Source organism: Macrobrachium rosenbergii, chromosome 15 (assembly GCF_040412425.1).
Source record: "Macrobrachium rosenbergii isolate ZJJX-2024 chromosome 15, ASM4041242v1, whole genome shotgun sequence".
Taxonomy (NCBI): domain Eukaryota; kingdom Metazoa; phylum Arthropoda; class Malacostraca; order Decapoda; family Palaemonidae; genus Macrobrachium; species Macrobrachium rosenbergii.
Window position 1 is genome coordinate 48,220,308 of NC_089755.1, and position 13,676 is coordinate 48,233,983.

At 31.9% G+C, this 13,676-nt stretch overlaps 1 protein-coding gene across 1 annotated transcript in view; it reads right to left on the bottom strand.

Moving 5' to 3' along the window:
* Positions 1 to 1,648: 1,648 nt before the first annotated feature.
* Positions 1,649 to 13,676, bottom strand: part of kcc (solute carrier family 12 member kcc) — a 153,478-nt gene continuing 141,450 nt past the window's right edge. Inside the window, exons 19-21 of the mRNA XM_067117638.1 lie at positions 11,426 to 11,527; positions 10,491 to 10,564; positions 1,649 to 7,821 (exon numbers count right to left, since the gene is read on the bottom strand). Of these exons, the coding sequence (XP_066973739.1) occupies positions 7,590 to 7,821; positions 10,491 to 10,564; positions 11,426 to 11,527 (408 nt within the window). The 3' untranslated portion in view covers positions 1,649 to 7,589. The remainder of the gene's footprint in view (positions 7,822 to 10,490; positions 10,565 to 11,425; positions 11,528 to 13,676) is intronic.

A 13,676-nucleotide genomic window follows, 5' to 3' on the forward strand; every position in this document is an offset into this window, starting at 1 on the left:
TTACAGTTGGTATGCTGATACATATAGTCAGGTGCAGTGGTTCAAACGACTATTCCTGTTTGTACAATTTGAAAATGGCTCTAGCCATGTCTTTAAATTTTATGGCATTTTCATGCTTCAGGTTCTCAATATTTTGGGAATATTCTTAGATTTTATTCTTAGCCTGTAGAAAGTTGTCTTAACCTGAATTTCTGCACACACCACCTGCATCCAAACTGTTCTTTGAATTTAGTAAAATACTTGTCTTTTCACAGGTCACTTAAATCATCAGCTTCATACCCTTACAGCTGTGGGTGGGATTAAGGTAAGTTATTCTTACAACCCACCCATAATAATGTAGAGGCAAAAAATAAATGAAAACTTTCACTACAAAAATAGGTAGCAGCGCAAGATTAGTGTATCCTCATAAACTGATGGCCAGACGTAGACTGACAATTATGGTTTCTAGTTTCATTTTGGAAAGATTTACTCTACCTAAAACATGAGAGTACCATAGATGTAAGTGACCTTTTGAGGGAATATTCACATACAAACTAGATTTTAAATTTACTGCTTGTGGTAATTCTCAATAAAATTTTACACAGCAGAATGTTGTAGGTTCTTTTTTGTTCTGTCTAAAAGAAAAATTCTGTGTGTTTTGTGAAAAAATTAAAGAATACAATGGAATTAATTTTTTTTATTGTGGAGACAGTAAGTGTAAGATTGTATTATTGTCTAATGTGTCTTTGTAATTAGTTTACTAAATTTTAGCTCCAAAGAACTTACAATAGTTCTCCTCATATGGAAAGGAGGTTTTTCTCTTTCCAGATTGATTAGTTTGAATCTAGCAGAAATTGAGTCTTATCCTTTGGTGTAGGCAAATTTTGAAATCGAGTCTTATCTTTTGGTGTGGGTAAATTTTCCACACCTTGCAATTGAATGGTAATTTTTCTTGATTATGCATACCCTCCACTGTAGCAGTGAGTTGGGAATTTATTTTCTTCTTGATGATGATGGGGATTTTATTGCTGTCCATTTTTAGACCTCATATTTCAGAATTTGAGATCTTGAATGCCCTGTTGCAGATGGTGTCTTATTAAGCATGTAGTATTGTGCAGTTATTTGAAAACACAGCTGAGGTTGTAGCATCCCATTATTGGTCTAGCACTAACAGATTTTGGGAGTTATACCAAGACATTGTAAACTGATACTTTCAGAGATCTGTCTTGAAATTATAACACTGGATGCAGTATTTAGATAAAAATATCACCTAGCCTGGAGTATTATATTATATAACTGACATATACTGTAATCAGTTTGGAGCATTGCTTACGGCTTAATTTTCAAGTTGCCTGTCTATAAATTGTACAGAATTGTGTAATATATTGTTTCTTACATAAGTTGCAAAGAAAGTAAAACATATGGTACAATTGGAATCATTAGTTGGAAAATATTGAAGTATGAATACTAAACTCCTGCTTTATAACACTTCAGCTCACAAGCACCCATACAAAAATAAACTTTTCAGAGCCATGCCAAGAACTTGGCAAAGTTTGTAATTTTTTAAATTCCTAAACTGTACATAGCAAAAAGCTATTTCCTAGACTAGATTAAGTGATAAACAATGATGAATTGAGTTATGGATATGAAATGTAGATAAATACAATGATTAAGGATAAAGATTCGTTTTAATAGCTAACCTTTTTTTTTGGTATCTAAAAATAAATATTCTAGGTAAGAGTAAAATACACTTCCAGTTATTCTGTATTAATACCATCTGCTGCTATGTAAAATAGGGACTCATTGTTCAAACTTATAAATACCACTAATAGTATTAATGAACCTTTCATCTCATCAAGTGAAGGATGTGAGCATAGTTTAGACTCTGCAATGTTTACAGGCTATGTCAAGTACATAAGCCTTGGTTTTTACTGCTATTTACATGCCTTGTTTAAGTTCCATTTAAGAGAAATTAAGCATTGCTTTATATTGTCATACAAATTCCTAAATTTGTGATATATAGTTATTCATTTATATTGTATTCTGTTATAATGTGTAGAATTTCCACCAGATGAGATTTTACCTATGGTGAATATTACAATAACCTTGTAAATATTTTCTGTAAGCATATGTCATCATAAGCGAGTCCTGTTGCATTACTGGACTCCTTGTAAATAACATTGATTCATCTGTTCCCTACTTTAAATTTCAAAATATTCTCACACTAGCCTTGACACAACCATAACAGCTGCTCATATTTCGAATACAGTAGCCTTAAAACGATAACATCAAAATGGAACAAAATGTAATCCTTAACAATAATGCAGAAAGGACGAAACTGGTATCCTACTTTATTAATTATACAAATACCAGCTTCACATATTGTTCCTTCCCAAAACAGATGGTAATCTTTACATGAAAAGGATGGAAAATGTTAAACACTAATGTGTGACGAGTAGCACTGAATTATTTTACTACTGTATATCACAAACTTTGACACCTTCATGAGAATTTTTCTCATCTCTTAAAAAAGTATATCCAGCTTCTTAACTATTTTTTGGTAGAGTACTGAAAATGTCAGCTGATGATTATGAGACAACTAATGGCAGTTAAATTAACTCCATCAGCAAAGCCAGTTTCAAAGAATTATTCATACTTGGTAGCCTATACTGATCAGATAAATTTATTGAATTTTATATGAAATATGAACAAAGAATAAAGCAATTTTGAATGGCATATTAATTAATTTTTATCCCTAAAAATTATGGTCCGGTTGGTCATTCAAGGCATAATCACCATTTCAGCACAAGTGATCTTAAGAAGCAGTAACCTCCTCCTTTCACTTTGTATGACACTCTTGTCATTGAAATGATTTTAAGTGTAAAACGTCTGCAGAGACTGGAAGATGTAAAAATTAACAACTCTTTATTTTTTCCTAAGCTACATTAATATTTTTTAGTAGCACTTACACTAAAACATTCAAATTTGTCTAAATTTACCAAAAAATGTTTTCACAACATTTGACAATACAAGTCATAACTTTTACAAGAAAAAAATCAGTTATCATCTCTGATAAATATGCATATTTACTCTATCTTTCAGGGATGCATATACTGTATTGTCAGTAAAGCTTTGCATTAAATATGTTCATCTCTATCCTCTTGTTTTTTAAGTGTGAGAATTATTAATCTTGCATTTAAACAAACTGCAGATTCTATTAGAGTAAGATAGGAAGCAATGTACAAGTATTTATGAGAGAAGATTACTGCATTATCCAGGGAAATGACCAAGAGTATGTAAAGTTTATCTTTAGAAATATTGAGCTTGCAATTGATTTTTCAAACAATTAACCATCAAAATACACTATGAACGTAAACTATTTATTTCTACCAACTTTGATAGAGTACAAAACTAAAACAGTTCTCTTACCACTGGGCATATTCCCTGGACTTCTTCACATTTTTTGACTACCAGTATGCAAAATCTGTACAGTAGTCATGTTCATAACATGATACAACTCCAAAACAAAATACAGTAGTGAATTCTGATTGTCCATATACTTGCAACAAAGTAGTTTTACTATTTTATACCATTCATACCTCAAATGGCTATTCTGGAAGTTCTAGTACAAAAACTGGAAAAGATAAATTTGGTTGCCATTTCATCATCACTAAACAAGCTTTTAAGAGAATGCATACTTTCATAAAAAAAAAAAAATAATACAGTACTATAATGTGGATTACTGCATCATATATATAAGCTTGAGCTTATGTAAGGTTGGAAGATTGCACTTTGCAATTCTTAAACTTTTTTGAATCCTGGAATGATTTCTCGTATTAAGAATTCACTTGGTCAAATACAATCCTAACTCCTCATGGGCTACATAACTATTTCAGAAGTGTCTAAACAGCAATCTTATTTTTATACAGTTATATTATTAACCCAGCTTTTGAGAATACATCAAATAAAAAAGTATAGTATAGTTGCAGGATTATTTTGACAAATAAAAGATGAACACTGAAAATGTTTTGAGAATCTGCTATTGAAGTATGCATTGCGACAAATAAGTACAATATTTCACTATATTAATTTATAATTTAACTACTGATATTTTTTTGATAAACCTCTGTCTTTGAGACAATCAATTACTGCTTCTTTAACAGTACTAGCTTGATCATTACCACAATTAGTTGTAAAAAATATGAAATGAATAGCCAGCCACTTTGAGGTATTCATTTAGACTGAAATTCAATTTTTATTTCCCAAAAAACTCTATGCCATTCTTATACTATTCCATCTTATAAAACCATAAAAAAATATTAAACCAAATACTATGCTGTACATACAAAATGTGGAGAGAATGTAATTAAACTTAAATTCTCAGTTTATACTTGATTAGCAGTCTCCAAGAAGAGTGGTGTATATATAGCAATTTAGTATAAATAGAAGTTTGTAAAACTGCATTGCTATGTTAGCAGTATTTAAATAGCATTAATAACATTAATATCCTAATGCTGACGAAAATCTTGGTTCTTTTCTAATAAATTTGCTAAGGGAAGATTTAAGAATGAGAGCTTGTAAAAAATACTCTACTTTCTGTAAGTAAAAACCACCTGAAATGTGTAATGCTTAAAAAAAAATGATTTTAAATTCATTGAAACTTGACGTGCAACAAATCTCATCAAACTAAAATCAAGCGTATCCAAGACACTGTTGTGTGCTCAAGTAGGCTGCTTAAAAAAAAAATAGTCCTCATACTTTCCTATTAGGGTTGAAAACAAGTGGTTATTACTAAATACTTCTATAAATATAAAAATTATATCTTTCTAATGTGAACAAAACTTATTAGAGTATATTTATTACAAATTCTACTAAGCAACATACTGAAATGCTATTTCATTTCTTAATGTGTAACCTTTCAAAACTAAAATTACTGCCATGACATTGTACTTAATATTAATAATGTATAAATAACAAAAGCAAAGCCATGCTAATAAAAAATCTTGATATAAAATAATGGCATAGAGCATCAAATTTCATAGGTCAGTAAATTACAATTATCACTTGTAAAGGTTTTGCCCATTAACTGTCTCTCCTAGTCTAAAATATTGCTTATATCTCATTCTACATTTCTTTGATTTTTCTCAAAATGTACTTTAAACTTCAACAAACAAGAAACTTCACATTTCACTTGATAAATGGTTACTAACAAAATGGCAAATGATTTATGTTGGGTCTCTGATGCTATTAATAAAAACAGGGTCCCTAAGATTTAGTGCAATAAGTCTGTCATATATTTTTCCATAGAGTTTACTTACCTATTTCAAAAAGTTAAAAGGATTTTAAAAAAGTCTGTCTTTGTTGAATAAAGAAACATTTCTCAAGAGCTACTGTACATAAACATACTTTGGCAGTTTACTTTGTACCTGTTCATAATGTTGCATTATACAAACAGATGATGCTGAGCACAACTGGTTCTATATCACAGCATCTGTTTCTGAAGCTGATTTCAAGACAATTTTTTAAACAAGATGCTGTAATACAATCCTACTTATTGTGACAAATATTTCTGTACTTTCCACCTATAATAATTTCTGTCAAATTTATGCACCAATACACAGTACTGTGTATAATTACTGACCATTGCCCACAATTTGTTTATTACTGTATAGTTACTTGAGAATGACAAGTTAGGTGAACATTTTCATATCTGTGAATTACTTTGCAGTATATAGGGAATTATACATTAAAGATTTAGACAATCATTAATCACTGATTGAAAACCTTTATGCAATTTAAATACAGTACTGTATTGCCTAAATTACCAACAGTACTTAAACATTCAAAGGAGATAAAAATAAATGCATATTTTTTTGGCAATGAGATGCCTGCCAAGAGGACTAACAGTTCCTTGTGACCAATAAGAATCTAGTATTGTGTCTAGAATACTTGCACCATACTGCCTTGCTGTTTATGATTTATTTTAAGTAGCATATAAACATGCTTTGAAATGTTCTCATGATAATTACATGGAAGTGGTAAATTAGTTACTCTGAACCAACATTTAGCTGTAGACCATACTTGATTTTATCTCTGTACTGCATTCAAAATACACATTGAAATAAAACCATACGAATTACTTGGTAGTATATGTCAAACATGGCATAAATTAAATTTTCTGGGAAGAAATGCCTCATCCTGGCCAAAATATAATATTTGGAATTAATTACAGTACTGTTTATCCATATGTCGGAAATATTTCATATTTTTCTGATTAATTTTAATCTAAGATTTAGTACTGTACATAGATTATTTCTGAATTAAAATTCTTTTTTAAAATGTAGGGACCCTGGTGAACCTAGTAATGCCCACTGGATATTTCAAGCAGCAGGAACATCTTGAATTACACTTTCTAGAACAGTTATGGTCATGTTAAAAATAAAATTTTGATAATAGCCATTTGAGAAAACTATCAAGTTGGATTATCATCTAACTGAGCACATTCCTATCAAACTGATCACAGTAGTGATGCACTGTTAGACGAGTGCAAAAGTGAGTCATTTTGAGATATATACACATATACACACATATATATGACCATATGCATTTACGAAGTGTCTGTATATATGTATATAAATACATAAGTACTGTACAGTATACACATATAACCACTATAATCACATATGCACATATCTACCATGTGTTTATATAAATTTAATATAGTATATACAAATATATGTCGATATATGTATAAATATATATCTGTACATATTTGTATTTATATATTTAACACTCAACTTACAAGATATTCACTTTCAAATCTTTAAATAACTTTATATAATCATTTCATGTCCATGTGATTTAAATTTAATTTTTATTTACGAGTATATGGCATTTAAATTATGTAAAACTTCAAAATCTGACGATATCACGAACCTTTAATATTGCAAAAACCCAAAATTAATTTTGTGAATTAGTCATAATCTTCATAATGAAAAAGCAAGAGAAATGTACTTTTAATTTTCACAAAAATGTATACAGTAATATTTTATGCTTCAATTTTTCAATTTTTTCAGAGGAGTATTCTGTGAATAAAAAAGAATGATACATACTGTACAATACTCTTTGGACAAAATTGTAATGAAGTTCTGTATCTTAATATTTGAATATTATTATAAAAGAATATCATAGTAAAATATAGTAGATTAACTAGACATCTTGGTTAAATTCTTAACATTTGTGGTAAAATGCCATGTTATTTTACATTAATTGATGTGTATGTCATAGATTTAAGTCCAGTTATTTACAGGTGAATTTTCTGAATGATGGTAAATGACTTTCTCTAATCATAAATGCTTCATCATGTAAACAGAAAATATTAAAACAAACCATACAGTACTAGAAAATAAGTTTCAACATTATTTGTAGCTATTAAGAATAAAAGAAAAACATCACAGGAATTTATCCTGACAGCTTCAGTCTTTCAATGTCACTCAAATCAACAAAGCATACTGCACAACTATCACCTTTTCAGTATCCTCCTCACAAGTGCAACAGTACAAGATGGCTACCAGGAGAGACAAATTGGCTAATACATTCAGAATACTGACTCATGAATATATTGTGATAACTTCTCTGCCACCACCTCTTACCATTAAAACTCTCTCTAATCCCTCTGTTAATACTTCTAAAAATTCCATATAGTTACTCTCACTTTCTGGTCTTGAAGTTTTTGGTGGACCAGGTAAATTGATGATTACTAGCTGTGAATTGTGAGACTTGTTTACTATCACCTCATTTAGTTTGACAGCAGTATGCATACGTCGCACATTAGCCTCATCTCTGTCAAAACAAAATGACTGCATTAATATGTAACTTTAAAACAATGTTTTACTATACAAAACCATTAATTTTACTGCCATTTTTTTGGTCAAAAAATGCTCAAAGACAAAAGTTTTCCCTGATGAAAAGAACAGTTTTGGGCAGGTACTGCGCATATAAATATAAATTCACTGGTTCCTGGCTACTGTCAATCTGCTTATTCTTTGTGCAGTCTGAATCTTTGACAGTGAGAATATAGAGCTGGAAGAAGGGCAGATTTGTATAGTAAATAATGGGTTTGCACTGAGAAAAAAAAAAAAAATATCCCTTACTAATATTACTCAAATCTCATTTTATGGTGGGAGGAATAGAGTTCTTATATCCTGAGACTGTAAATTCAGAATTGCAGGAGCTGCATAGAGCTAACTCCATTACTCCAAAGGTCATGGAGTTTTATCTATGAAGCAAAACCCTAGGTCTTAATATCTTAACGAGTTTTGTAAATTATCCTCCCAGAAAGTGTGTATTGACTACAAATCATAAGAGACTGCTACAGAATGGGAGCTTATTCCGCCACTGGCATTCCCAAGAAAGCTCAATGCACATGATGGGACTTGACAATAGTGTGCAACAGAAAAGCAGACATCCCCAGAGGTCTAAATCATTGAGGATGTCATAATGGTAGAAAATGTGGGGTTGATGATGATATGCCTAGAACCCTCCCCTCATCCAGAGACGACTGGTCCTATTGCCACCATACAGCTTAACAAGTATGCATCTAACGACCTGTTGGTTAATTTCCCTGATGCACAAAGTTATGGACACTAACTTTTACTTGGGATTGCACAGCCATCTGTCACATTATCATATACTCTTAAAGTACTGTAACTCGTTAGAATCAATATGAAATACAGACAAGGAGAGCCTAGACACTGTATATCAAATCTAGTATCTTGTTTGGCCATAAGAACATCTGGAACGTCATTATTAGGAATATCTCCCAAGCCGACTTTTAAAAATTCAAATTGAACCTAGTTCTCTTTACTTCTAGGTCAGCAGAGGAATGCCTATCTGGGTTCATAGAAACCTCCCTGATCTCGTGTAAATGAGAGTGGATCCTCTTGCTCTTTCTATGCAGGGTTCAATATATCTGACTCTTATCCAAGGAATCTGTTGGAGATTATAACCCAGCTGTAACATTTCCCTCCCTCATGTCTCTAAGGAGCTAAGAGTAGTCATGTCTTAGGTTGCTGGAAAGGTTCCAGTCTTGACTATGCCTGTGATTCTGGCTCTGATCATGAAAGTTAAACTGTTTGGTGGAAAAATCACTTAAAAGACCAGAGACAGTGCTCTAATTGTCAAAGCTACCCAGGTTTTGGTCAGACTGGTCAGAGAAGTTCTGGCTGCAATCATCCTTCTCAGAGCAGCCTGGGAGCTTAGGGTTAAGAGCAACTCGTCCTCAATGCTAAAGCAGCTAGAATTTTTAAATAAGAATGGCAAGAGCCCTAGAGTACTGGAGTGGCTTGGGGCTGTTGGTGCTGAAGCAGTTCAGGTTCTTAGCACTGCAGTGGTTCAGGTCCTGGGTACTGGAGTAGTCTGGTTCTCTTAACACTGAAAGGGCTTGGATCTTCTATACTGGAACACCACTGGTCTCTAGAGTGTCCCCTAGAATGATGGCTGTCAAGACTCCTTTCCTGATCCTGTTTTGATTCATTGAATGACACTCACTACAAGACAACTTGTTGTCTCCTCCAGAAGCTGATAGTGAGGGCAGTGAAAGCATTCCTTAAGAATGCTATGGAGTGAGTCTGAGCATGCATCTTGGAATGACTGGTCACTTGCACTCATTTTTCTGGCAGGAGAGACTGTCTCCTCAGTTCCAGTAATGGTTCATCCTGTTTTGGCTGGAGTTTGTAATATCATCATGGTGATTAAAGGCTGTAGTTGTTGCATAAACTCATGGATATAGCAAACCAAATATTGTTTGAACTGTTCTGCATAAGCAAAAGAAGAACGTACTAAGTACATTCATGAATTGAAACAAGTCTTTTAATACCACCCAAAACCAACTATATGCCAAGATAACCTACACCTAAGATTTATCTTGAAACAAAAAACAGTTTTTTCTTAATGAAAAACTTAAAACGGCTCTTGTGCTATCACTGCTGATTACACTGAAATATTCATGTGAATTGAAAGAACAGCAAAAAAAAATGAGAAAACTATACAGTATTGGAAAGCAAAGAAAACTCTCAGCAGACTGGGGAATGACATGAGCAGGCTAGCACATGAATGACCTGGAATGACAGCTGGAAACTAATGGATCTGTACGTATAAGCACAGCATCTGGCTACTGTGGTTTTTCCTTTTAATTTAGAGAACTTATGTCTAGGAACATTTAATTTTGTAATGAATGAAGTAGGCATTATGAGTAATGGGTTTGTTATAAGACAAATATATGTTTTCATTCTGAATATCTGCTTCCACAATACTGCTTAACCATACAAACATGAATTCCCTACACCACTGATTGCTAATGTGCCTCACTATCTCCAAAAATTCTTTGGCTCTTTATCATTTAAAAATATAGTGGCTGGAACTGCTTGACTGTCCTTATGCTAGTAATGCACCTTCTTGGAAGTACAATTTCGATACAGACAAAAGACCATAAAAATTTTTTCTATACTTACGGCTTTATAGTTAAAAGTTTCTTAAAGCTCTCATTTTTACTAGCTCTCTTCTCAGCATCCTCTGAAGTTTCACTCTGAAAAAAGGAAAGAATATTATGGTGAATCACAATATGAATTTAGTTTTCTTGACTTTGGTACAATTCTATCTAATTTCATTTATGCATTCACTGAGTCAACTACGCCAGCACTTCATGTCTTGTGAAATTCTGTCTCACCTTTGTCTCATGAAATTCCTGTTTCAAATTTCTGTCTCATGAAATTGCAGTCTCAACTTTGCTTGCACACTTTACACAAAAGAGCTTGCATCACACTTTTGCCCTGTACCTTCCTACTCAGACTCTCTCCTGACTGACACACATCCTTCGACAGATATTCTTTCAAGAGAGGGTTGAAGTGCATGGTGTCATAATGTCACACGTAGCATTTTGTCCTAACCACCAATGCTCCATAAATTTTATTACATGAAAAATTAGATCAAATAGTACCACCTTAACTGAATTTCCAATGTTGTGTGGATGTTTCCATTATGAAACAAATAAATTAGTTATGTACTCTAGCTATGCTAAGAATTGCCTTTAACAATTTCAAGCAAAAACATCACAAAACTATTTTTCAGAAATAAATTTGAGAGGCACACTTGATTTGGTACAGTAATAATGACCTTGAAATTTCTAGTCTACAAAAAATTATCCAAGCAAACAATTTCCCTAATGAAATTACAACATATTACAATACCACACAAGAATTTTAAGATTCAAATCACATAACAGTCAAGGCAAACCATGGCACATATAAGAAAAAGAACCTGTCATAAGAATCCTCAAAGGAACTACCTTCCTCTACTGTACTGTAAATTATAATCTGAGATGCAATAGTATCTTGCTGTTACTTCTGAATTTACTTGAAAGTAGACTAAAAAGCTCATTTCACAATACCTTTTCTGTGTCTGAGTCGAGTGTGGGCTCCTCTTCCTTGAAGCGTACTTTGCTTGCAGAATGTTCACTGCTAGGATGATGATGATCAACAATTGCTTGAACCTGAAGGAACACACAGACAGGCTTAAAAAATGCAGAAGTAATACATTATCATTATCTCCAGCCTTTATCAAGATGTTCTTAATGCACTTAGTAATACATTTTTAAATTAGTTGGTTAAGTAAAATAATTATCATAAGGAAACCAGTCTTAATTCTAACCTCACATCACACACAAATTCTATAATCAAATATCAGTTAGCATATAGTAATTAAAAACTCAACAGTCCATGCAATAAACTTCAACAGGCCCTCTCAATTATTTTTACAAATCTCTGAAGGTATTTAGAGGATTATTAAACCATTACTGATAGTGTATATCCATCCTTAAGAGATCAATAATGGACTCGTGGGTTTTTGAGAAAAACAGCACTTGATGAATTTTGTCAATAAAGCTACCATGATACATAATCAACATGCCTTTTGTCAGAACGAGGCAATCAAGAATGAACTACGATAAGTATATAAACATATATCAACCTGTGAAACTTAAACTAATGTCAAGTAACAACTTTTTACTTTGCTCCTTGTCAAAGTGTTCATATGACACTGTTAAGAGCTTTACACAAGGGTTTCTTTATACAGTACTGCATTTCATTAGCAGGAAACAATATCACTGAACTTAACATTAACTTAAACAGTATCTAAATCAAATATAAATACGTGTAAAAATCATTTAAGATTATATATTAAAATAATTTTAAAAATAAAAGAAGGAAAACCAATGCAACAGGCCAAAGACGGCCATGTTAAAAGTCTCATAAACCAGATAAATATAATCACCGAGTATTTAAGCAAATTCAAACTCAGCAAGAGTATGCTCAAATGCTGTCAAACAAAATCTTATAATTCAGTATGAAAAAGGGTAAACTTATGCCTTTTTTGAAATCAAGAGGTCCTGTGCTTCATCTAGAAATTCATCCTATTTACAGCAAGGTTTAACTGATGTTCAAACTTCCAGCATAGAAAACTCATAACTAACTTGACAAGAGTACATTCACTAAAACTTTAAGCAATATAACTTCCATATATCCTGTTTCGTTGAAATCCATCTTTTTCCTACTACTGTACTGTAATAAATGCATTTACCTAATAGGTTTACAAATGACAGATAACTTTACAATTATTTACCTCTCCCTCTCTCTCTCTCTCTCTGATATATTACACACACACACACACACACACACATACTATGTAGATACATACACATACACATATATATAATATATATCTATATATCTATATATCTATATATATATATATATATATATATATATATATATATATATATATATATATATATATATATATATATATATATATATATATATATATATATGTTTTTATGGAAGATTTGATCATTTGGAATGTTTTATGAAAGTACAAAGTACAGTACAATGTTTTATCCTAGTTATGCTTGTGTATGAGAGAGAGAGAGAGAGAGAGAGAGAGAGAGAGAGAGAGAGAGAGAGAGAGAGAGAGAGAGAGAGAGAGAGAGAGAGAGAATTTATACAGTAACCAAAATTGAAGGAAAAGTTTTGTTGTTAAAACAAAGAAACGAGCAATGTTCCAATGAAAACTCTTAAAAGAAATTTATTATGTCATGTCAAGAAATCATGTCTCTAATTAATAAATTATTTAAATTTAATCCCTCTTACCCGGCACAGTCTGACCAACTGTGGCTCGAACATGACAAAATTCACATTGTATTACTCTAAATGTATATTCTGTGACAAAGCTACAATATTCAAAGCTGAAAAGTGAGAAACAAAAAGTTTACAGCTAGCAGCGCCCTCTTGTGTTACAAATCATTTATTATTCAAATACCCAAGATACAAATTTAGTAAAAAAAAAAAAAAAAAAATAAAGTACTGCTATCCTCTCATTCAGCTTGCACACTTTTATTAAGAAAAACCTTTTCATTTTCTTTAAAAAAAGTGTGGAAAGTGTGTAATGATTCATGCATTCAATACAACATTTTCCATGCAACAATAGTACTTTCTATGCTAGTAAACAACATCATGAAGCTTAAATACAAGTAAAATCACAATGGTAAGTTTATCTACCTTTATAGGATTTCAAATTACCTCTGACAATTTGTAAAATAATCTAACATTTTTCTAAAGATTACGAGATTTACATATAGGCATTTT